Below are 27,649 nucleotides of genomic sequence, written 5' to 3'. Positions count from 1 at the left end.
TCTATAAATAATATGATATAATTAAAATCTGATTTATCAGGGGATTGTATTTGTTTGTATCATTGCATGACAAAACTCAAGTATTTGAACTCAAGTTGTTTGTTTCGCCAGCAAACCAGAAGATGACTTTTTAGGGAACGACCATTTAACTTCGGCAAGGTCAATGGTCTTATGTTTTTTCTTTAAAAATATTGACCCCAATTTGATAAAAAAAAATCTTGTCAGGCGCAGTAGTTCAAATAATTATGACGTCTTAAAAAATTGCTTTGACGCCTTCCTATGTAAATTAAGGCATCAAAGACAAAAAAAATAATAGCCTTTCAAGATGTCATAATTATTTGGACTAGTCAGGCAGGATATGAGCTCAGATGACAAATACAGATCTCCACCATACGGTGTTAAGTTTTGAAACAAATATAATTTTGATTGATTCTGTAGCGTCAGACTCAGAAAAAAATACATAACCTCATAAAGAGCATCTTTAGTATTGCGGGTTCATTCTCTAATCTGTATAAATATCCGTCCTCATACTTGTAAGTAGTTTTTCCGTAAAAAGAACTATGCTTTTCGGTTTACGAGAAAGTTTTTAGAATTTTATCTGGTTCCTGGTTTACAAATTTCTGACATTCTTTCCTCCTGATACATCTATTTCAACTTGTAGAACCAGACCAAGACAATATGTCTCCCACGTGATTTTAACAATCGGAATATATTCAATGACAATTAGTGTATAGCATTGAAATTACATAATGGCACAGATTTTGAAATTGTACATGCGTGCTGTTGAGAAACATCCTTTACGAACAAGTGCATGTACAACAGGTAATTGTGACGGAGCTAAATTAACAGTTCATTATTTAGGTCGATGTTACAGACACAGTTTGGTTCGTGACTGTTTCTGTTTTTTTGTCAAGTTCACATCTTATACCAAAACCTTTTATATGCTCCATTTATGGGCAATTTTTTTCTCGTCTGTTAGTCCGTTCGTTCGTCCGACCGTCCGTACCGCGTCCGTCCGTCCGTCTGTCCCGTCTCCATGGTCTCAGGTTATAGTTTTTGGTCGAGGTAGTTTTTGATTAAGTTAAAATCCAATCAACTTGAAACTTAGTATACATGTTCCTTATGATATGATCTTTCTAACTTTAATTCCAAATTAGAGTTTTCACCCCATTTTCATGGTTCACAGAACATAGAAAATGATAATGCGGGTGGGGCATCCAAGTTCTACAATTATGGACAAAGGAAGATAACCAATTATAAAAATGTCTTTTAACAATTACATCATTGATATTTTTAGAACAGATATTAAGTTTTAAGAAATAAGTGATGTAAGCAATACTTTATTGTAATCTTAGCATGGGCATGATGGGTAGGCATTATATTCTTGATTATTTTTGCCCAAGCGATAGTGAGGGCTAAAATAACACAAATATATATAATGCCTATGCCGTTCGGGTTAATCAGGGTCACCCAAGCCATGCAGTTTAATCCAATATAGCGACTTGCTTGGTCAATAACTATAACTTATTCTTAAGTAGTCAATATACCCATATGCAAACAAATTTTATTGGATTTAGAGCATGGGTTTATTCATAAAGTGAATGAAGCACGTCCTATTTGAATCCTATTTTTTCATTCGTAAAGGGAGGTAACTCTTGAGCGGTAAAAGTGACGCCTCCAAAATTCAAACTTGATCTGAGTTTTGTAGTAACAAGAATTTTGTATTATTTAAATAATATTTGGTTGAAGCAAACTAAAGTTGAAGAACGGAAACCAACTTTTGGACGTACCTACAGAAGGACAAGGGTTAAACTTAATGCCCCCTCAGCTTAAAAAAGGTATACTGTAGATAAAATGTAATTGTATAATTATGTCCACATGAGAGAACGATCTTTAATTTAGCATGCAACTAAATTTAAGGACAACAATAGACAATAAAGAGTTTAAATTTATAAACATAACTATTAAAATCTACTTCTCATCATAATTGCACATCAGTAGATTTTAAACAACCAATCATGAATCAAATAGACCATCAAACATCAGTCCTGAAGGTATGGACCATTGCACTAAGGCGTAGACCAATCGCACTTAAGCTTCCTCATCGCACCTCCAAGTCCTACATATACATGTACAATGTACATTTGTATATGTCTGTTTACTGTTACCCCTACTTATACATGTACCGATACATGTATATGTCTGTTTACTGTTACCTTACTGACCTTACAATTGAGCAGCAGCCCTAAGACTAAAAAGTCATTTTATTCCTGTTTTAATATTCAAACTTAACTTAACTTGTGTCAAAACAATGGTATAGTTTCTAATAAAATAAACGATTGCGTAGTACTGTACAGCTAAATGTTCAAAGTTGTGGATATGACTGCTTAGTCTTAGTCTACAGTCAAGGGTGTAATTTCAATAAGTTATTAGAGAAAAATAACATACATGTACTCTTTCATGAGTTGTCTGCTCTTTCTTTTTTAATTTGTAGTAACATATGTTTGTCATGTTTGTTATAATTATTAGTTAATATTTCAAAAATATTTTTATTTTTAGTGGGCTCTAAGGATTTCTTGAATCTTTGTCAGAAACTTAATACATAGCCTTGATAATTAATTTTCCACTTCAATCAATACATTTTTGATAAACCATGGTTAATCAATGATACATTTGTACAAGGCTTTGAAGGGATATAATAACTAAGCTGTAATAACAAGGCTTAGTTATTATAGGCATGTAACTTTTACAATAATGAGAAACTTGGGAATTATTTGGCAGAACCTTATTGCATACTCTTTCTAAAGCTTAGTATGAATAAAGTCAAACCAATAGAACTTGTATACAATTTAACAAAGTAAGGGATGTATACTCTAAAAGATATCAAAATTATCTCCCCTTGACCACTGATTCTTTCCTCATGCATTTGAATTATTATTTTATTATTTTATGTTTCTTTAATCACTCTGTAATGTTTATGTCATGTTGTAATTAATGTTATGCTCTTAATGGGCCCTTTAATTTGGAAAATAAAAATATTGTATTGTATTTAATATTGCCTCTTTGAAACATGTAACATACATCATAGATATAGGAAGATGTTGTACATGATGTATGGGTGCCAATGACAAAATGAATGAGACAACTCTCCATCCAAGTAACATTTATACAAGTAAACCATTATAGGTCAAGGTGCAACCTTCAACATGGAGCCTAGTAGGCTAACAACAAAGAGCAAGTTATAAAAGGGCCCCAAAAATTACTAGTGTAAAACCATTCAAATGGGAAAACCAATTGTCTAATCTATATAAAAACGAGAACACGTATGAACTACATAAACAGACGACAACCACTGTTTATCAGATTGCTGACTTAGGACAGGTGCAATTATTTGCAGCGGGATTAAACATTTTAATGGTACCAAACCTTCTATGTTATTACAGGTTTTTTTTTTATATTTTAGCCAACAATAACGACATGTTACTGTCATGAATGTTATTTTTCTGTAATGACTTATTTCACAAGTTACACCCTTGACTGGTTTAAAAAAACTCATGACTAGCGTAACTGAAATAATCACTTTGCCGCCATATTTTTCCAAAGGAAATATTCCAATTATTAGAAATACAGGTCAACTCACATTATATCAAAGACGAAACAGTACGACTCAAAATCATATCGCACAAAATGAAATAATAAAATCATTTTCCAGTTACTAAGGATTCATTATTATTAGTTGGATTCTAATTTTCGTGGATACTGACATGACAGAACCATGAAATTAAGTATTCAATGAAATAAAAAATTTCTATAAGGTAGTGCTAGCAAACCCAGGAAATCAAATATCCAAGAACATGCAAGTTTTCCTCAATCCAAGAAAATAAGTACCATTGGCGGATCCAGTTGGGGTCTCGGGGTTAGAACCCTCCCTTTTTTATATGCCCGTCTTTTAGACGGGATGTATTATGGTATACCGTTGTCCGTCCGTCCGTCGTCCACACCTAGGACAATAACTCAAAAACACTTTCACCAATTTCCATGAAACTTAAGTGAATTGTTTATATCTATTGACGTAAGGTCCCTTTCGTTTTTTTTTAATTTCAGATTTTAAGTTTTGGATTTATGGGGCTTTATTCATAAAAAAGGGGGGATTTTCAACACTTCGGACAATAACTCAAAAAGGCTTTCACCAATGTCCATGAAACTTTGGTGAATTGTTTATATCTATTGATGTAAGCTCCCTTCATTTTTTATAAATTTCAGATTTTAAGTTTTGGATTAATGGGGCTTTATTCATAAAAAAAGGGGGATTTTTAACACTTCGGACAATAACTCAAAAAGGCTTTCACCAATGTCCATGAAACTTTGGTGAATTGTTTATATCTATTGATGTAAGCTCCCTTTCAATTTTTATAAATTTCAGATTTTAAGTTTTGGATTTATGGGGCTTTATTCATAAAAAAAAGGGGGATTTTTAACACTTCGGACAATAACTCAAAAAGGCTTTCACCAATGTCCATGAAACTTTGGTGAATTGTTTATATCTATTGATGTAAGCTCCCTTTCAATTTTTATAAATTTCAGATTTTAAGTTTTGGATTTATGGGGCTTTATTCATAAAAAAAGGGGGATTTTTAACACTTCGGACAATAACTCAAAAAGGCTTTCACCAATGTCCATGAAACTTTGGTGAATTGTTTATATCTATTGATGTAACAAATAATACTTAATAAAATCTGATGAAAACATAAAATTTGTAAAATCTTTAGTTCAATTTAAAACATTAAATTTCTTGTAAAAAATACATGTAGGTTCCATGAATGTCATACGTTTGTACTATTATTGAATGGTTGCAAGGATGAAAGCACATTAGCAGTCCCTGAGATACTAACTGTTTCCTGAGGCATATATCATTTTATGATTACATTTTTACTATCTAAGCTATGGATAAAAATCAAATACTGTTTTTGCATATAGGATGTTTTACTCTTGTTAAAATTGGTTGCAATTGAAATCACAAATGATACCTTAGCATTGCAGCTTTTTTATAGAGTTCGGTTTCGGTGGAAGGGTTGAGCGCAATAAAAAATGTTATAAAACATAACTAGTCTACAATAGCACATAATAAGTAAACAAGTGACAACATGAAAATCCTAACATGTGACTAAATATTCCTTAAATGTTAAAGGGTGTCATTTTATGAAAAAAATAAGGAAATCAAGTCTCCTAAACATTTATCAATATGATCATCTTGTGAATATTCTAAACAATAAAAAGGTAATAATCATTATCCACCATATTAAGCACCATTTGAACAACTTTTGCATACAGCTTTGTATAATTTAGTATGCATTCCTTACTGTGTTCAACAGAATCTAACTATGAGCAATATACCCCAAGAAAATTACCTTCTTTCAACATGTTCAAACTACTATAAAATTTGGAAATCAGCCATAGAATTACTAAAAGCCATAATCATATATCACTTTCCTTATATTGCATTGAAGACTTCTATGTTATATGCCAATGTTAATGATATTTGTTTTTTATGCTAAATATTGAAAAGCTGAACTAGGTTTAATCATCAGTGTCTTCTTCACTGTAATCACTGTCCTCATCATCAGAAAAATCCTCATTTTCATTCTCAGAAGAGGCCTCCTCATCATCAATGAAATCTTTATCTTCATCATCAATGAAATCCTTACTTTCATCACCTACTTCCTCATTTAGATCATAACTTTCAGTAGAGTCACTTTCACCATCTTCACTTTCCCTGTTATCTTCTTGCTGCTCCTCATTGTCATTGTAGTCTTTTTTGCCATTTTTATACGCCCGTCGTCAATGATTCCTTACTTTCATCACCTACTTCCTCATTTAGATCATAACTTTCAGTAGAGTCACTTTCACCATCTTCACTTTCCCTGTTATCTTCTTGCTGCTCCTCATTGTCATTGTAGTCTTTTTTGCCATTTTTATACACCCGTCGTCTTTCAAACAACGGGCGTATCATGCGCTAAAGCGCAGCCCTTTATTTTTGGATGATCAATGCATTTGAATGGGGACATACAGTTGGAACACATCCCCCCTCTTTGTCCTGGGTTTGGAACCCTGCCCCTTTTTAAAATTGCTGGATCCGCCCCTGAGTACCTACGAAAATGAATGAATTCACAGAAAATGAATACCAACCTACAATGTATCTACATTATACCCTATTTTTTAATCATGTAACCTTAATCAGACTTTTTTAGAGGGGCTAATATTTACAATTCAACTAACTGCCTGTACAATGACTTATCCATGTTATTAGAATCAGTAAATCTAAAACATCTTAACATGCTTAAGTGTCCCAGAGCTGTCAAGTTTTCCTGAAGCAAATGATTGAGATTTGGCAAAAATTGTAAAGCTGAAATAGAAAAAAAGCAGATCAAAGGAAAATGACCCCAAATAAGCATGAAAATTCAGATAATTAAGGTTGAAGAGACTTGACTGCACTGCTAAATTTTTGTTAAGATCAGTACTATTAAGAGGGTCAGAATGGGGTTTACAGAATAGAGATTAAAGGGCATCAAAACAAAAAATAATTGTCAAGGACTAGTTATTGCCCCTTTCATTTTATTCTAGAACGAAAGCTTTGCATTAAATTAAAACTAACAATTATTTTAATGATGCCTCATTTTCATGCACATGTATATGTAGAATACTAGATGTTAGGTGTATCATGCTTATTATAAGTATGATACACCTAATATCAAGTATGGTTGATGTTTAGACGAGTTGTATATATACATAATGTACACAGCCATGTATCACCATCATTGCTGGTGATCCGATGGATAAATCTGTTGTAGAGTTGTCACTGACTCAGACAAACTTTTAAATATAATTATTTTCTGTGACTGTATCTTGAATTAATTTGTAGGATCCTTTACTATAGATATTGAGCTGATCTGTAACAATAACATCTCCATGCCTTATATCATGTAAGTACTGTATTACGACGCTAGATTAAAACTGACTAGGAAAGGTAACACCCAGCAACCGAAAGCTTTATTATTGTGAAGCCAAGGTGGTCATGTGGTCTAGCGCACCGGATACAGTGCAGGCGATTTGGTGTCATGATATCTCAGTAGCATGGGTTCGAATCCCGGCGAGGGAAGAACAAAAAATTTGTGAAAGCAAATTTACAGATCTAACATTGTTGGGTTGATGTTTAGACGAGTTGTATATATATATATATTGGTCTTTAAAGGGGCACTAGCTGTCAAATTCATTGTAACCGATTTGACTCAAATTCTCATATTTGGTTTATAACAATGTAAAACATTTATCCAAACTATCAAAAGTCTAAAATAAACAGTTTACAGAGCATGGGGTAGATAATATATAGGTTCGTTTCGTGTGTATTTTAGTCCAGACGCTATCTAATTAACTATCGATTTGACCTCAGATGACCATATAAGCGTTGTAAACAAAAATAAAGATACGAATAGATTAAACCAACACGTGCAATTGCATTTTTATAGGTCTGTTTGATTTTATTTTCTAGATTACACACTGTTAAAAATAGATGTTTAACATTGTTTTTAACCATATAAGAATGATTTTATGTGCATCGAATTAGTAATCAAATGATTTACCGTAGTTTCACTTTCATTGTTGACATTCTTTTTCTTTAAATAACCAGTACACGTACAATGCATGCGTTGTCAATCTCTATCTAGGGGTTAACTTGAAGTTCACATGAATACCGGTTAGAATGATGATGACGTTTTCACTTGCAAGTGAATCAGTCAAAAATTATGTTTAATCGCTTATTTCAACAAAATTAAAGGAAATTGATTGCTAAAAGCAAATTATTATTTCATTATTCCAATTTGATTAATGATTGATCTAAAAAAAATCATACTTTATTTTTTTATATATATCGTAGCTAGTGCCCCTTTAAGTTAACCAATTTTGATTAAGTTTTGACAAGTTTAAAGAAGTCATTCATTAATTGGAACATTTAATTTTTAATACATGTCATTTATATTTTGTTATAAATATTAATTGACAATATGGATTACCTCCCTTTTTTTCAAAGTTATAATTTGTGATACTTTGTTATTTAAAAAAGGGAGGGCTAGTCCATTAAACATGTAAATTAAGACCTTCTGAGAGTCGGATTATTTATGTCTTAACTCTGACTGGTAATTAAAGCTTTGATTTACTTTATAAGTTTATTTTAACATGTTTAAGTTATTATTCTGTGATGAAATTTTGTAAATACGCTAGTTAAAATATCAGCCAACTTTAAATATGGATAACTTTAAACTCACAAAAAAATATTTGATTTTATAATCCAAAATATGTTGTATGTTTTTAATCCAGATAATTATTATACATGTACATGTAGTAACCATTTTAAGATTAAAATAAATCTCGTCATAAATAGTACTTTCTTGGCTTCAAAATCAGCACAATTTGGATACAATTGTTTGGACTAGAATGATTTTGCACCATAAATCAATTATATGGCTAGCAAACTATTACATTATTGAAATACATACATCACGTATATATGTCCTTTTTTTTTATGTATTAAATAATCGCCCCATAAAAATCTTATCAACCTAGAATGTCATACTCATAGATCCTTAGAATATTAACGTTTTGAACTGCACATTAATTTCAGATAGCAAATAGACTGGTTTCACTGTATAGTAAAAGTAAGCTGCTAAAACTCCATCCTTAACAGTTACAATTGTATTGTCTGAATGGCATTTAACAGAAAAATTGTTCAATACTGCAGAAAAATTTGACTCAAAAAACAAAGAATAGAGAAAAATGGGCCATCAGAAATAAAGATGAGAATAATTGGGTGCTGAATCATATACATGATATAGAATAGAGAATAATGGCCAAAAAATGTAAAGGATGCAGATTCGTAGAACCCCATAATCATGATAATGAGACCCCCATATATCACTTTTATTCTTACAATATATTTTTTCTAACAAAAGTAGGGTAGTGACAAAATGTTTATATTGATGATCTAGCTAATTTTTCATCAATGCATTTGTATATATAACTTCTTTTTGTATAGTTTGAAAAGAGGTATTTAAAAATTCTTATGTACATGATATGAGGTAGCTGGTTAATTCTAAATGTCTATGTGCATGTATAAGTTCTGGTGGCCTCTGTGGTCAAGTGGTCAAACTACTGTATCACAATCCTGTCAACATTGAGATTGTCAGTTTGAATCCAGTATGTGGCAGTTGTGCTCGATTCCAACCTTAATTAACAAGGATTGGTAGTTTTTCTACTAAAGGTGTTTCTCATAGAATACTCCAGCTTCCTCCACCAATAAAATTTGCCCTCCTGGAAATACAAAAATGAAATAGCACAATAGTGCTGCAAGTGGTGTTAAACACCAATCAATATACAATTGTAGGTTTGTTGTTGTTGGGTTTTTTTTTGCATTTTTTAAGTCTAAAATATTAAATGTAGCTGATTTCTTCAATGTGGGTTAACCACATGTTATTCATGTGATCAAGTGCAATTGTTGTTATTTATACAAGTTTATTAGGCCAATTAAAATTAATTGGTAGATTTTCATCCCCGCCCGCCCCTCTGAAATCGTCCCGCCCCGATTTTTGTTATTTTGAAAAATTTTCGATTTCCGGATTTGTTCATCTCCGTTTCCGGTAACCGTCAAAGATTGTGTTTCCTTCCAAACTTCCTGTTTCAAATTTTGAAAAGAAAATTAAAAAATAAAATCCTCCCACCCGCCCCATTTTTTTCAAAAATTTGGATGAAAATCTACTTAATTAATTTTAGTTGGCCTTAAAGTAAGACGTCATTATATAAGTACATGTGTAATAATAATTAAATAAGGATGAATATTAATTGAATCAGTAAACTGTTGCTGTTGAAAGTTTGCCAAATTATGTATTTTACATTAAATTCACCATTCAATACCTTCCCTTATCATAGCTTATGTAGTCAACATAATGACTCTCTGACTGCACTGTAGTGATATATAATAAGCAAATAGATTTTATTGACTTGAGCGAGTTTAAAGTCATGAATGAATGAATTATTTACGGTTGCTGATTCACACGTATTTAAACCATGGCAGGATAAGTGGAAATTTTCCACAGATTTTAAAAAGAAGAGAACTTTGTGTATTTGTGATGGCTTTAGCTTTGAGAATTTATTCACATGCCTACTTTCGACATCCCATGTCAACATGTGCTATTTCTACAGGTATTGTTTTTTTTAATGATTATTTCTTTAATGTCTCTGCAGCTCACAGAGATGGAGTTTGCTAATGGCAACTACCTAGTTTGAATTTTAATTATCAATGTATTAAATTTTTGCAAATAGCTATACACAGTAGTGATGCTGAATCTTGTAATTTAAGTCTTCCATTAAACTAAACGCTTTAACATGTTTAAATGTCTTTGTTTAACTAATCCATTTTACTCTCAATACCATATATAAAATTATTGATACATGTAGCTTTGAATATTAACTTTTATAAATTTTAGGGGTTGACCCAAGATTTTTGAAAGTGGGGGCATATTTTAAAATTTTATACAGCGGTATATTGTATTTTGATTTTTGTCCTTTAATTTATTTTCATTTTAGATTATTAGTTTCTAAACATAACAGTGTAAATTGATATTAATTATAACCATGATACAAATTGAACCGGTTTGCATGGTTGAATATATAGGTTTTTTCAATTGAAACTATTTAATCATTAATCCAAGGTAATATAAAAGATGTACTTTAAGTTGTAAGGCTCAGTACACCTGAGTCAGCAATAGATTTAGGCTTTGTGATATTGCCATGCTATTTTCTTAAGTGTTATTACACATTTTATTGATTGGTTAGACATTGCTATACTTGCTGAATAATTCAATTTACCAGTAGATATTGTAAAGCTTACATAACTTGTTATTTTTTACTCTGTTGAAAATGTCAATTAGTGTATTAAAGCAATATGCATTTTAGATTAAGATGATAAACGTGATTCTGTTTTATCATGTTTATCATCAATGTGAATGTGATTATATAGTTGGAGTCCTCCCTTTATCCTGGGTTGGGAAACCCCTTTTTAAAATGGCTGGATCCTCCACTGATACTTTACCTTGGTAGAAATAATTTATGTTTCCCATGAGAAAAAAACAAATACTATAGCACCATATAAAAAATTAATGGAGAACTTTAACAACAAAACAACTGGTTCATCTGTTGTCTGTGTGCACATGTTTAATAATTTAATTTTGGATGTAACACGTCTTCTGATTGGCTGATGTTATTTTGTTATCAGCCCATAGACACAACTTTGTCCTGTGACTGTGACGTCATCAATGTTTTTTCATGGATTTCTACGGTTTAAAATGGAATTTAGATTTAAATTATAAGAAATGACTAATATTTTGTCTGTCTATTCGAAATAACATAAAAAATGTGGTGCAAACTGCTAAATAACCCACTACACGCGTTATTCAGTTTGCACCAAATTTTTTATGTTATTTCTTCATAGACAGAAAAGATATTACAGTCATTTCTTAAATGAAATTGTTAAACAATGGACATACATGTAAGACATGAGATAATAAGGGGACAAAATCCACTATAATTGTAGAAAAATCAATAAAAGAAATAATTAAAAATTAAAAAATATAATTTTCAATGTACTTAAATGAACTCAATATCTATCTATCTATGACTAACATAGAACCATCATCAGAAACGGTACGGTATATCCGTTTCTTTTTGAACATTAAAATATGTTTGAATTAAAAAAATGTAATTGATACGTCCCCTTTTACAGGTTAAGCCTGCCTCATATTAAATTATTGCTATTTCAGAAAAGGCTTCGTAGAAAAAATGCTTTCAAATTTTTCAAATGAAAGTTTTTAATTGTTACAAAATTTTTCACATTGCAATTTTTGCAATAAAAGCAAAACTTACCAAATTCACCGAACCTAATGGGACAGAACTACATGTACAAGATAAGCACGCATATACTCAGGGCTAAAGTCTGCCTCTACTGAACCTAATGGGAATGGAACTACATGTACAAGATAAGCATGCATATACTCAGGGCTAAAGTCTGCCTCTACTGAACCTAATGGCAATGGAACTACATGTACAAGATAAGCACACATATACTCAGGGCTAAAGTCTGCCTCTACTGAACCTAATGGCAATGGAACTACATGTACAAGATAAGCACACATATACTCAGGACTAAAGTCTGCCTCTACTGAACCTAATGGCAATGGAACTACATGTACAAGATAAGCACACATATACTCAGGGCTAAAGTCTGCCTCTACTGAACCTAATGGCAATGGAACTACATGTACAAGATAAGCATGCATATACTCAGGACTAAAGTCTGCCTCTGTTTCAGTTGTAATTCATGATATTTTGGCAATATGCATCTGTTTCAAACAGTTTTTTGGAAAATGACGCAGTCATTGTTCCATTACTGGCGACCTGAACTTCATTACATTTCTCTGCCTACCGCGCTTGGTTTCGTATTTACTATTTTCTATACAAACTGGAATCTGCTTGTGTTATCATTAATTATGCATGAGAGGTCATTGTGTAGTAATCAGCCAGGAACCAGTTTACAAACTAACTGGTTTCTGCTTGTATTCCACTACACTCGGACAAAGTGTTGTAGTTTGACAGGAACCAGTTTAGAATTTGTAAACTACAAAACGTAATCGGTTATTGTTCCTTCCGTTTTGGTGTTTCATACCGACTTTTATGGTTTGAATAAGCTTAAGACCCTTCAAACATTAATGTGATAGGTATATTAAAGACTGTTTTACAAAAGGATGGAACTGTTTTGCTTTCAAAGTCGTACTATAGTGATATCTGTTATGTACGGATTTCCACTCTCACCGGTTAATTTCTTTTTTTACACGTGCTTTTGAAACTTCCTGTTTAAACATAACCCGAATAATTCAGTCGTTATATTCCGCTGATCTACGAAGACTACATTAACGCCTGAACGTCTTCCTCGATCAAGATCGTCAACCGGAATTTTCACACCGCTTTGCAATATGGGAATTTTGATTTAAATTGGCAGCTAAAGAAGGAGGAGTTCCGGATGTTAATTGATGTTAAATGATGTAAACTGATGTTAATTGATGTTAAATATTTATAATCGGATTTGTGTTAATTGAACGCACGTGTTTGGTAAGACAATTACAAGAGAGTTGCGCAGACTCATTATCCTCATCGCCGCTGATTGGCTCTCTCTCACAGAGAGCAGGCGACGCGGCCAATGATCACAAGGAGTTCAAGCCCTCGTGTGGGAGAAAATCGGACACGGAAAGGGCTTGAATTATTCGAGTTAGTTTAAACATCGCAAGTTTTAAAATTGTTTTTTGAGTGAATTTAACTTATTTTAACAATCATGAAGCATTCCAGAATCATTTTCAACCAGTTTCTTCTTCTCTTTGATGATGAAAAATAGGTTTTTCTCAAGAAAATACCGCAAACGATCGCAGAGGAATTGAAACGTACAAGTCAAGTCGGCACCTATTTGACGTCAATTCGGCATCCAATAATATTTGTTATAATATTTTCTATTCAATTAATTAATAATTGTTACCAAGTACATAGTGAATATGTTGTTGTGTATTTAGGTAAACAACGAAACCAAAGTGAAATTATGTTGTTGTGTATAAAGGTAAACAACGAAGCCCTTACCCAAGCTGTTGTTTTAACAATTAGACAATTATTAAAAAAAAAATGGAAAACTATGAGTCCCTTTCAATAAATCAAACTTTCATGCCAAATAATAAGCAAATTTAAGGTGTTATTTTTTTCAGTAAAGTTTAAAAAGCATTAAACAAACAATCCTGTAAATTGCTCAACTGGTTTAAATAATGCATAAAAATATCCAATATCTCATGTATTAGTCCAAATAATTATGACGTCTGGCAAGGCTATTTTATTTTTTTTCTGTGACGTCTTCCTACGAAGTTCGTAGGAAGGCGTCCCAGAAAAAAATTAACATAGCCTTGCGGTCATAGAAAGGTGTCCCAGAATAAAACTAAAAAAGCCTTGCCAGACGTAATAATTATTTTGACTACTCATATATATATCATTAAAAATACACCAAAAATGTCATTTAGTTGAGAAAAATAAATATATACAAAATGTACAATGAACACCCAAAAATGTGAAAGTTAGTATTTAACTCTTTTTGCTTAAATACTGAAAAAAATTCTGGCAACCCCTTACTTATTTTTACTCTTTTTGCTTAAAATACTGTTAAAATATATATTTAACATGGGTGACGAATTGACTATATCAGGTGTCGATTTAACCAGGTGCTGATTTGTCCAGGTGCCAATTTAACCAGGTGCCGGTTTGACTAGAATTCTTTGACAAATGTTTGAAATTACCTGAGTTTCATTAGACCTTTGATAACAGTAACAAAAATATTATTTACTTAATATTTTGTGGTATCAGGTCTGTTCGCGCCCAATACACTTTCTCACCTTGCACGTTCACACCTCGCACGTTCACACCCAAGGTCCGTTCGCACTCTACTCATTCGCGCTCAATTTTAATTCAAATTCAAGTTGAATAATTGGAAAATCATGATTGTTGTTTTAAATTGCTTTGGTGTAAATACTGAATGTATTTATAGCTTGGTATGAGTAAAACATTGAAGATTTTAAAGGAAAAACACAAAAGATAATTGTTTTTAACAGCTTGGTCCCTTTGATCTGAAACAACGAAACAATAAAATATAGGAACCAAAATATAGCAATCCACTATTATAACCAAAACATGATAAAATCTATTCAACACACAGAAAAAAACATAGTCAGAATCTCACTTCATTTTGAAAGAAGTCAATGAAACAAAGTTATAGCAATACACTAACCAAAACATGATTAAGAGTTATTCAACACAAAATAAAACGTTGACAAAATACCACTTTAATTAGAAAGGATTATTATTATTTTTAACAATACGCTATCCAAAACATGATTAAGATTTATTCAACACAAATAAAAATGCTGTCTCACTTTATTTTGAGACAATGACAACAATTATACTTATAAGAAAACACTTGCTTACAGAGTTATTAAACACAAAACCAATTAAGATTGGGTGCGAACATTTAGGGTGTGAAAGTGAAAGGGGGCGAACATGAGTGGGCGCGAACGGACCCAGATTCAGACTATGTACCAGTGAGAAATATACAAGCCTTTCTACGGTATTTATTTGTACAATTCAGGTAGTCTTGACCTATTCATTTGTCTTAAATTTAAAAAACAGCCAGTTGTCACCTTCACTTCACACACACACATATATACGAATATCAATTATATGCTTACGAGACATGTTGCATTGTTAAACTAATTACGGTATGTGAAAATCAAGACTTGCATAAAAACTATCCCAATATTAGAGACAGTGGCGTCATTTTTCTTCAGAGCTTTCAGCTCTTTGATTTTTCTATTTTCAGGAACGTTAATGGCCACAGGTGATTGTATATGTCAGTTAGTTATAGAAAGGACACATAACTATGATTTTCATCGAACAGGCAGATTTCTAGGATTTGGTCTATTTATAGGCGTACGTATTACTAAATGCTGAACTTTTTACCAATGTGTATGTAAAAAAAACTGACTGTTTAGTTTAATTGCCAGTTGTGTTCAAAGGGAGATAAATATTGTAAAATAAAAAATAAAATGCATAGTAAATACAAGAATAAAGATATATTCATATGAGAATTGTAGGACATTATTGTTTTACCCAGAGACAATCATTTTACTTTTCTTTTTGAACTGGCATGTTAAGATCTTTAAAAAGCAGGATGGTGGACTATTTTGTATGTCTGACAACTACGTAAATAGGAAAAAAGAAATTTTTTTTATACACACCATGCTCATTAACAAGACAGCAATTCAATAGTTCAAAAAAATATACATATAATCTTCAACTATAGTGAAAGGCCTATACAACAGGTCATGCTCAGTAAATTAACTTCATTGTGTAAAATATGTGATTTTTTTTAACAGGAACTTATAATCAAAGATTTACCAATAGTCCATCATTAACAATTTGCCTTAAAGACTGCAAGTTTTATTTTGCTACAACAGAGTCCAGAAAGACAATTTACTTCGTTCTTTCTCATATAAGTTGACTATTGCTATTTAGATCTTACTTCATGTACTTGTGATGCTTTAATTGCTAAAAAATTGTCATAATATTTTCAGATTTTATGCAAAAAAAATTAATTATTTTTAATATTTCAGGGTCCAATTTTTAGAGTATGGTATAAAACTATAGATAAAGTATTTAGAGGTACAAACTATGCTCCAGTGAAAATGGTCCTAGCTGATCAGGTAAAGATATACACAATTCAGTAGCATTTATCAATAAAAGCACATAGTTGTACTTATTGAATTATCTCCCTTGATAAATCTGATAAGAATGAAATTGAATTATCTCCCTTGATAAATCTGAAAAGAATGAAATTGAATTATCTCCCTTGATAAATCTGATAAGAATGAATGGACAAGACATTGGCATTCAATTCAAAATATTTAAAAAGATAAATCTGTGTTAATATGAATTTTTATATAAAGAAAAGAGCTCTGATTTTATTTTTTGGGGTTTGAAAACAGGCAAATTTCCACCCAACGCAATTTAGAAATTCGTGAAATTTTGAAGGAAATTATGTTTTTATACAAAAATGCTATTAGAAATTTTATTTTTGCAAACCTGCACTTTTTCATTAATTTAAAATTAAGAAATCATTGTTTCATGAGTTAATAGAGCTTAAGACTCAAGTAATTGTTTAACAATGGACAAAAAAAAAAGATAGATCATTTCATTTCAGGAAATGCTGCTTTAATACAAATATATCAAAATTTAGAATGCAGTTTTTTTTACGTTTTTAAAACCTACATCAATTTTCACTTTAATTAAAAACATTATAAAAAAAATTGCATTTACAGTATATATTGTAATAAGCCTATGAATTCAGGAAAAATTTGATACATACCACAGTCCACATGGTGAAGAAAAATGTTATCAATGGGTGCCATTTTGAGGTTTATGTCATTTGTATTGTATAAGGCACCCTCTTCTGTCAACATAAGACAAAAAATTTAAACAAATAAATAATTTATTTTATTTTCTATTTTGAACTTATTTTCTTTTGTTTTCCCTGATGTAAGAGAAATGGCCTGGCAGAAGTCTCTGATGGATGTGAATGTAGATAATGGGGTTTAAAATTTCTGGTATTTAGTATGTTTTTGATGAATTATTTCTCGTCTATTAAACAGCATACTCATTTCAAAGGGAGATAATTTATATTATAAAAATTGAGTTTAGAAAAAGTCTTTAGAACTGATATCATATAATTTCTATAGAATGCCAAGAAATTTTGTTTGACAAATACAAGAACAGTGATTTTAAAGACTTATTTAGAATTTTTTAGATGTATTTAAATAATGATTACATTTGAAATTCTGATATCAGTAAATGTCATATGGGAATCAAACCACCTTTATTTCTTTAAACCAATTTAATTTTTATTAGTAGATACTTTTTATCATGCATACCCATTACTCGCACCAATTTATTTTTCATAATATTACAACTTTGTTGATGTTCTCTAGTATTCCAGAATCAAAGTTTGACATATATTTATTCACAAAAACTTTCTGGTTAACAGTCAAAATCCATGATTTTTATCATTTTCCTTGGTTGTTTTTTTTAACCATTCTTCTGTTTATTAACGGGGTAAATATTTTAATCAGTTGATATACATAATTAATCAATTTTATCCCCTCTTACTATAATTTTAAGAGTTTTATTGATTTAATTTTTTTTTAAGAATTATGAATAGTTTTATTGTGATATGAACACTTATGACACAGAAACCCAACAAAAAAATAAAATCTAATAAATTCAAAAGGTAAAGGGTTAGCTAAAGTGTGGTTTATAATTTACCAATAGAAATATACCAGGTTTTAAAATAAAAACGCCACCACTACTTATTTTCCAGCCATGCCATTCCAAGAGCATTTTCAGGCTACAATTTGGTTAGAGACCAGAGCTCTGTTATAATTCCAGGTATTGGTTGTGTTGAACATTAACCATTAGTTGTACATACAAATCATACTTATGGGTTTTCATTCATATCAATATGAGAAATAAGATAGAACTTTTCTGGTGAAATAATTAAAAAATAGAATAAAAAATTGCAAAGTTAAAGAATTTTAATATTTTTTATCTTACATTTGATTTTTGTCAAGCCTGCGACTTTTGTTGCAGAAAGTTCAACATAGGAAGAGTTAACCGGCGAGGGTGGATGTTAAAGTAAAGCTTTATATTTACGACTATCAACATAATATCAATGATTAGTAAAAAAGGAGAGACATTTCAGCGTGTGCACTCTTGTTTTAATTTTCTAAGAACTTAGTTCCATTTACAATATCTCTTAAAAACACTAAAATTTTTAATTTTATCTTGGGAAATTAATGTGTTAACTCCCTTTAACTTAAGATTAACTATGTTTAGATAATTTTCTTGTTATATGATGGTTCTATTAGTACACATAAAACTGATGGATACATCTGAATTGTTTTCATTCATCAATGTTCATGATTAACTACTTTTGTATCTTTTTCAGCTATTTAAAAATATAATCCCTGATATGCAAATGCATGAAAAATATCATTTACTTTTACATTTTTGAATAGTTTCTAAACTTGCGTCATGATAATTTATTTATTTCAAGGATACAAAATTTCAATGTCTTAAGGAAAACTTGCATTTTTAATGAATAGATTTGCCAAAGTCTAAATTCAAGCTTTGAGAAATTGAGAAAATATTTGCCTCCGTGAAGTTTAACATCCTACTTTACCTTTATCCAGCTGGCAAACAATGAAAATTGGGATCCCATGAATTATAATGAATCAACAGCTTAGCAATTTCATCAAGATTTTGCCACTACCTGTTAATTTGCTGTTTTATCAGAGAATGATCTTTCAATGTACAATGTATTTGTTTTACCTTTATTAATTTACAACAATATGATAAAAAAGTGAAAATCATGAAAAATCCTAACTGATCATTTACTTTATGTAACAGTTTAGTCTGTCAAAATTTAATATGATACTACTAGGCAAAAATCCAAGTCTTCTGCCAAAAAAAAGTAATGTGTGTTTACTGAGCCCCTACCTACCCTATTAATTTTTTTTTGCCATTTTTGATTAAGCACTGTCATGACTTTTAAAGTCACAATGTTGCTCCCATAGACTCAATTTAAAAAAATAAAAATCCCTACCTTAACCTATCCTCTTCTTTTTCAGCATGTGACAGATAACACACATACTTTTTTGTTTGGCCTTATCAAAAACAGGTAGTGGCAAAATATTTGGCAAGAGAAAAACTTTTGCAGTTACAGATTGGTGAATCTAACAAAATAAGGCTCCACCTTATTATTTTAATGTACATCATGACCATAATGACATGTTTTTAACTCTCATCAAATCTTTTGTTAAGGTTTTACAGTAAAATATTTAATTGTTTATTTCTACTTACAGGGATTGTTCGCTCCAGTGTTCTTGCCATTTTTTCTTGGAACTATGGGATTTTTGAGAGGGGAAACAGTGGATGAGTTCAAAAATCAAGTTAAAAAGGTAACAAGTATTATTTATACTGTAATCTGCTTTGTAAAGTCTGCAATGATGTATTGTTCACACTGCTTTTTTTGCCACCAGAAATTAAGAGTAAAAACCTTTCTTATATTGTTGAAATGTTTAATTTAAAGCGTGCAATATTTTCAAGGAAAATGCTGTTTACTATCATCAAAAATTAAGAGTTGAAAATGCTCGTTTTCTATTGTTTCCTTTCTAATATTTGAGATCAGAAACCAGTTCTAACTGTTTCTATCTTTTGAATACTTAGAACATAAGCATAGTAAGAGTTTGAAATATTGTGCTTTTATTTTTGAAATCATTTCACCATTTTGTTTATTTCAGGATTTTATACCAGTAATGAAAGCAAATTATAAGGTGAGTTAATATTGTAAATACCTTTTAAGGTGGTACCCAACACGTTCACTGAAATTTATTTGGCTCGTTTAATTTTCATAAAATTTTGACAATTGATTTATGTTGACCCTATGACAAAAATATAAAAATGTCCGAAAATTTGAACCAACCAATTTATCAGAAAAATTACACTGGTTATATAGCAGTTTGACAAACACTAATTTTGATCATTGAGAAGCTTAATATTCCTTCAACAACACAATGTAATTAAAATGTTTAGCTGATTTTACAGAGTTATCTCCCTGTAGTGTTATGTACCACCTTAAGGCTATATCAATATCAATTAAAACAATAGTTTGTAACCCATGATGTAATGTGATATCCATGTTTTTTTAGTTTGTGTTCCATGAATTACTGTAAGCCAACTTATTTTCCAGAATCTGTATTATCGCATTTAGGGCATTCAAGCCCACTTCACAGCAATTTAATTTCAAAATTTGCAAATTGACTTGATTTCGTTAAATAAGAAAGAACAATTTAACATATTTGTGTACAAAAATTAGTTGGTTTACATTAGTGTGTGATCCATGATTTAGAATTTTTAAAATTTCTCTTAAGTACATCCTTAACACTTAAGAAAAAGATAACGTAAATTTAAGTTTATAGCTGACACAAACCAGGTGATCTCAACAAATGAGTGGGAACATTTTAATATCAATCACTGTAAATTAAACTGTTTTACGTCAAATCAAATGAAAAAAATAAAATAACTGTGAATATTTTATTCAGTTATGTCCCTTTGACCAATATTTTTTTCAGAAATTAGGTAACTATCCACCAAAGTTAAAAACGAAGTGGATGTAAGTAATTATACCAATCTAAAAGAAAAAACATATCGTATAGTCATGATAGTTGGCTATAAAAGGCCCTAACATGAAAATTAAGAAAAAAATCATTTGAGAAAACTAATGGCCTAATTTATAAGAAAACAATTATAAAAAAAATATGACAGACATGAATGAAAAATAACCACTGAACTACAGGCTTCTGACTTGGGACAGGCACACATAGAATGTGGCAGATTTAAACATGTTTGTCCCTTGGACCTATTGTTATATTTTTCAGATATTAAAGTTATGTCCCTTTGACCAACTGTTATATTTTTCAGGTGTGGCCAGCAGTCCAGATTTGTAACTTTATGTTTGTGCCTTTACAACACAGGTAAGCATATAAAGGCCACAACAATTTAATTGTAAGGTTATTGTCCTCTTACATTAAAATATTGGGCAGGTATAACCATTTTATTATTCTATTTACACTATTAATAGAAATAAGAGGATCTGTTATGGGTGCCACTGAACAGTAACCTTTAAAGGCCCCATAATGACTAGCATGAACAATTCAAACATAAAAACAGTCTAATCTATATAAAAAACTGAGAAACACAGCAACAAACGACAACCACTGAACCACAGGCTCTTGACCAAGGACAGATGCATACAACCACAGAACCACGGGCTCTTGACTGAGGACAGATGCATACAAATACAGAGGGTTTAAACGTTATACAACTTCCCCAGGATTTTTAAAAAGATTTAAAAAATATGAAATATGAATAAAATTGTAGATGTAAATCATAGTAAGACTAAATATTACTGTTGCAAAAAATCGCTTGTTTTGAGATATATAACTGTTTGGCGGGAAAAAAATTCTAAGGATTTCTCATACAGAATTTAAGGTGTGATTTTAAATCATAATGTAAAATTAAAAAAATGTCCAGATGGAATAACATGAATTACAAAAAAGAAAGTGAAAACCTGACTGATGTACAAGAATTACAAAAAAAATTTAACCAAATTACAAAATTTACAAAATAAAATTCGACTAAATTACAAAAATTACAAAAATTTCGATGGTTTTGGAATATTGGTTGTTGACTTTAGTGTTTGTTTGTTTTGTACAGCTTATAATTTCCCCTTTATTTTCATGATTTTATTTCAGAGTTTTAGCAGTGAATGTAGTATCAATATTTTGGAATACTTATTTAGCATGGTTTGCAGAAACCAAAAATAAAGACAATTTAAATTTGATTGAACAAGAACTTATACTACATGAAGCAGTTCACGAATCACACGACATGCAAACAGTCAAGTCCACGTCGCCAACAACTGTAGCTGAAAGTGTTGTAAGCTGAAACTGGATGGATTTTTGCTAGTCCCCGTCCTCTTCAATAACTGTTAATGAAAGTGTTGTTAGCTGAAACTGGAAGCAATTCTAAATCCTCTTCAATAACTATTAATGAAAGTGTTGTTAACTTAAAGAATAAGCCAGTCTTCTTCAATAACTATAAATGAAAGTGTCGTTAGTTGAAAGAATAAGCCAGTCTGTAAAAATAAGTAAACACTACTATTATACCATGTTAAAAGGTTCACATCTACACTCAGTGATTTCGTGATTTATGTTCAGTTTTAGACGGTGCATACCCTTAAGTGCAATTTATTGTTTTAAAGTCTGAGAGTACTATAAAACTTCTTTGATTCATGGAATATTTTGTTTGTGTAAAATTATGTGCCATTAATTTTTATTGATGAATGTGACGTGACCATTTGTTGCATAAGTGAGACATAGGGACCTACATTCTATTGCCTGTGTCAGCATCATCATCAGTTGGGCTCATAGTAAAAATGGTTGTTATTAATCAAAAACTTTATCAAACCTTCATGGATGTTTTAAAAGCTTGGACAACAGCTCTCTTATCATGCTTATGACCATAACAAAGAAATTTAAAATACTTTTTATTTTTCCATATAATAATTTAACAGGCATTTTTTTTGTAATTATTTTTAGAAACAGTGTTGGGTTAAAGTTGTTTTTATAGAAATTAAAACTTTGTCAAATCTTTAGAGACTTGAAACATGGTGATTAACATGAAACATCTAAATCAAAATTTGATTTTTTTTTTCTATTATCTTTTGCAGTATTTTTAATAATGAATGAAGGACTTAGTTTTTCGTGCAGGGAACATTGACATACATCAGAGTCAACAGCATAATTTAAGAAATGTTATCCATATTGGATAAAAAGTATAAATCCTAGGTATCTAATTAAATGTTATCCGTATTGGATAAAAAGTCTAAAACCTAGGTATCTAAAGGCCCCAAGGATCTGATGAATGACAAAGTCTAAATCCTAGGTATCTAAAGGCCTCAAGGATCTGATGAATGACAAAGTCTAAATCCTAGGTATCTAAAGGCCTCAAGGATCTGATGAATGACAAAGTCTAAATCCTAGGTATCTAAAGGCCCCAAGGATCTGATGAATGACAAAGTCTAAATCCTAGGTATCTAAAGGCCCCAAGGATCTGATGAATGACAAAGTCTAAATCCTAGGTATCTAAAGTCCTCAAGGACCTGATGAATGACAAAGTCTAAATCCTAGGTATCTAAAGGCCTCAAGGATCTGATGAATGACAAAGTCTAAATCCTAGGTATCTAAAGGCCCCAAGGACCTGATGAATGACAAAGTCTAAATCCTAGGTATCTAAAGTCCTCAAGGACCTGATGAATGACAAAGTCTAAATCCTAGGTATCTAAAGGCCTCAAGGATCTGATGAATGACAAAGTCTAAATCCTAGGTATCTAAAGGCCTCAAGGATCTGATGAATGACAAAGTCTAAATCCTAGGTATCTAAAGGCCTCAAGGATCTGATGAATGACAAAGTCTAAATCCTAGGTATCTAAAGGCCTCAAGGATCTGATGAATGACAAAGTCTAAATCCTAGGTATCTAAAGGCCTCAAGGATCTGATGAATGACAAAGTCTAAATCCTAGGTATCTAAAGGCCCCAAGGACCTGATGAATGACAAAGTCTAAATTCTAGGTATCTAAAGGCCCCAAGGACCTGATGAATGACAAAGTCTAAATCCTAGGTATCTAAAGGCCTCAAGGATCTGATGAATGACAAAATCTAAATCCTAGGTATCTAAAGGCCCCAAGGATCTGATGAATGACAAAGTCTAAATCCTAGGTATCTAAAGGCCCCAAGGATCTGATGAATGACAAAGTCTAAATCCTAGGTATCTAAAGGCCCCAAGGACCTGATGAATGACAAAGTCTAAATCCTAGGTATCTAAAGGCCCCAAGGATCTGATGAATGACAAAGTCTAAATCCTAGGTATCTAAAGGCCCCAAGGACCTGATGAATGACAAAGTCTAAATCCTAGGTATCTAAAGGCCCCAAGGACCTGATGAATGACAAAGTCTAAATCCTAGGTATCTAAAGGCCCCAAGGACCTGATGAATGACAAAGTCTAAATCCTAGGTATCTAAAGGCCCCAAGGATCTGATGAATGACAAAGTCTAAATCCTAGGTATCTAAAGGCCCCAAGGATCTGATGAATGACAAAGTCTAAATCCTAGGTATCTAAAGGCCCCAAGGACCTGATGAATGACAAAGTCTAAATCCTAGGTATCTAAAGGCCTCAAGGACCTGATGAATGACAAAGTCTAAATCCTAGGTATCTAAAGGCCTCAAGGATCTGATGAATGACAAAGTCTAAATCCTAGGTATCTAAAGGCCTCAAGGATCTGATGAATGACAAAGTCTAAATCCTAGGTATCTAAAGGCCTCAAGGATCTGATGAATGACAAAGTCTAAATCCTAGGTATCTAAAGGCCCCAAGGATCTGATGAATGACAAAGTCTAACTCTCAATCACATTTTTTGCTGTTGAAAAAGAAAATATAAATTTGCCAAAGATACTTTTATTTAAGGTCAACAAATGCTAAGAGACTGATCAGACTGAGACGATTTTTGTTTTTTTAGACGCACTGATTGTTTATAACTTGCCATATTTATCTGATTGTTGATTTAAATTGTTTGTGTCCAATATATTTTTAAGAAATCCATTAGACCCAAAAAGTTATGTTACAGAAATCCAGGCCTATGCCATAAGGATTGTTATCAGTTTAAAACTTTTTTTTTACAAAAAACATGCTGGGGTTTGGTCTATAAGAAAATCCAACTGCAAGCCACTATTTGTAGTATAGAAGAATTTGTACATTTTTCCTGGTCCTTCTGTTAATTCAGATATTATTGCGATGTTTTTATAATTTTGAAAAATGCAAAATTTTTTATATGAATCAAATAGGATTTTCTGAAAAAATTAGAATTGCATTTTAGTCTTAAATGACAAAATCGCAATAATAAATGCATGCAATAATTTCTGAATTTACAGTATTCATTTATGGGTTTTGTAGCAGAATGAAAATGAAACAAATTACTGTTGTGTTATATTGCAGGCATTCTTTTTATGAAGTGTCATATTATTATTTGTAAGTTCTAACTAATATGATTGGATCAGAAAGTGTCTCATGTTCAACTGATTTTTTTTCAAATATAGACTTAAAATGGCAGATAGAATAGTGATATTTTCTCAGTATTTTTGAAATATTTAAAAATTGAAATCTCAAAAAACAGGCAGGCAGTCATAACAGCCATGAAAATGAGTTACTGCTTTATTTCTGGCGGATAAACAATTATAATATCACAATTGTAGCCTTTGTGTCACATGGATATGATTCATGAAGATATACTGACCTTTAGAAGTATATCTACCTCAAACTTGATCCACAGTAGATATACTTCTTTCAGGTCAATATATCCTCAGATCAACCTCATACAAAGGCTATAAATGTAAAATATTTATTTAAAAATGACTTGTAAAATTCTGCAGCATTTAACCAAATACATATTGATGAGGTGAGAATTTCCCGGTTTTAATAGGAAGTTGGATTCATATTACTGTAAATTCAGAAGTTATTGTGGCGATTTTGACATTTTAGACTAAAATGCGATTTTAAATTTGCGATATTGAGAAAAATCCTGTTTTACTCATAAAAAATTTCAAAATGTGAGATTAAATTATTGTGATTATAAACCCTGTATTTTTAGCAATTATAAAAAAAATGGCAATAGTTTCTGAATTAACAGTACATGGAATGTTACATTTAATTATAATGTTGTTGTTTTCAATAAAATAGAAGATGTTTATTATGGAACATAACTCTATATGTCTTTATCATGGGAGAGAACTCTATATGTCTTCAACCTTTGTATCAGTGATATTAATTTTGTTGCTCATATTTTACATGTTCTTGTTGTTATGAAGATGGACCAATATTTGGCCTTTATTTCAATAAAACTTACTTACTTGTATTAAATGTATCATTTTATTACAATACTAGAGGCTCCCGCAGGGTAAAAAACGACCTGCGACCTCTGGGCTTTTAAGAGGCGACTTCCGACCTGAGTGCCTTCTGAAAACGACCTGCGACCTGTAAAATTTGGAAAAAAATGACCTCTGACCAACTTCCGTCCTCTGTGTTTGGAAATACGACCTGTGATCTGTACATTTCCCTTAAAAACGACCTCTCGACGAATTTAAAAGCGACCTTGCGACCTGAGGGGGGTACCCTGTGGGAGCCTCATACTACAAACAATGATGACAGGTTATATTCAATATACAAAATTTAATCGACTTTCATACAAGTGAGAGGTTTAGCAAGCTATAAAACCAAGTTTGATCCACCATTTTCTACATAATGAAATGCCTGTACCACCAGGAATATATATAATGAAAGTTGTTATCCATCCCTTTAATGCATTAGAGCTTTTGATTTTGCCAATTTTTAAGGGACTTGTTGTTTGGAATTTGTCTTGGAGTTCTGTATTTTTGTTATTTTACTTTTCATTCATGTAAGTTAACCCAGTTTGTCTCACAAAAAGGATGTGGCTTGATCATCTGATTTATTCCTTGTTGGTTTCATATGTTCCCAGGAGGACAACATTATAAGTTATCTACGTTCATATCCGTAGATATGAAAATTTTAACACCCTGAAGTACCCCAGTACACCATGAGGTGTAGCCGAAGGGTTTACAGGGTAATGAAGGGTGTTAAAATATCCATATCTACGGATATGAACGTAGATAACGAATTTATCCCCGGTCTTAGTCCGAATCGGGTGAGTTTAATTGAAATTCGGGTACAAAGTGTAACGTGAAATAAATTTTTATTCATTATCTAAAAAACTTTTATTCAAATTTGGAAATTTTACATATTTTTTACCAAAGGTAGTACCCTACAGTTTGTCAAATATACGACGTTTTTAATACGGAGACAGAGAAACTGGATTGAGTCAAATTTGGCGCTCAATGTTGTGAGAGTTACGTCATAGATGGTGTGACGTCAACGTGGGTCATTTGCATAGCTAAGTTAGTAGTCCTATTCCTTGAAAATGTGGCAGTCAAATGCAAGTGATGCATTAAATGAAATGAGCGTAAATGATCAGCATAATAGGACAAAATCGTTAATGAATTAAATATTTAAATACAAACATCATGGATAATTTACAGAATTCAATATTTCACAAGGAGCAATCATGGAACTAATGAAAACTTGCGTGAAGTTCCCCAGGATAATGGTTAGCAACGTCCGGGGGCTATGGGTTTTGTAAAGAAGTGCATTAACCAATCAAAATCCTAGATATATACTAAGCCAGGGATAATATGGAGTAAACCCTTGTTTTTCAGTAATTGTTTTA

General features: G+C 31.5%; 1 protein-coding gene across 5 annotated transcripts; it reads left to right on the top strand.

The window, feature by feature from the left end:
* The first annotated feature begins 653 nt into the window (after positions 1-653).
* Positions 654-26,268, top strand: LOC143054857 (mitochondrial inner membrane protein Mpv17-like). Of its 5 annotated transcripts, none has more exons than XR_012971849.1 (8): positions 9,957-10,248; positions 15,503-15,612; positions 16,296-16,385; positions 19,599-19,694; positions 20,037-20,069; positions 21,217-21,269; positions 22,050-23,144; positions 23,242-26,268. XR_012971849.1 is itself a non-coding variant. In XM_076227925.1 (7 exons), exons 1-7 carry the CDS (start codon positions 750-752, stop codon positions 22,240-22,242), a joined length of 648 nt encoding a protein of 215 aa, XP_076084040.1. In that variant the 5' UTR covers positions 654-749; the 3' UTR covers positions 22,243-26,268. The 5 variants fall into 5 exon arrangements, 2 of the variants coding, with proteins under 2 accessions (XP_076084040.1, XP_076084039.1); XR_012971850.1 differs by having other exon boundaries at positions 22,050-23,535; positions 23,634-26,268; XR_012971851.1 differs by having other exon boundaries at positions 22,050-23,584; positions 23,879-26,268.
* Positions 26,269-27,649: the final 1,381 nt, after the last annotated feature.

The sequence above is a fragment of the Mytilus galloprovincialis genome, chromosome 12 (assembly GCF_965363235.1).
Source record: "Mytilus galloprovincialis chromosome 12, xbMytGall1.hap1.1, whole genome shotgun sequence".
Classification (NCBI taxonomy): domain Eukaryota; kingdom Metazoa; phylum Mollusca; class Bivalvia; order Mytilida; family Mytilidae; genus Mytilus; species Mytilus galloprovincialis.
The sequence above is the reverse complement of the archived record's forward strand: the minus strand, read 5'-3'. Positions and strand labels throughout refer to the sequence as shown.

Bases quoted from the DNA above. Each gene is read 5' to 3' on its own strand.
- LOC143054857 (XM_076227924.1), top strand. From the start codon at position 10,074: ATGAATTATTTACGGTTGCTGATTCACACGTATTTAAACCATGGCAGG. The intron at 16,386-19,598 runs GTAAAGATATAC...TTCTACTTACAG, and splicing joins AAATGGTCCTAGCTGATCAG to GGATTGTTCGCTCCAGTGTT. The intron at 21,270-22,049 runs GTAAGCATATAA...ATTTTATTTCAG, and splicing joins TTTGTGCCTTTACAACACAG to AGTTTTAGCAGTGAATGTAG.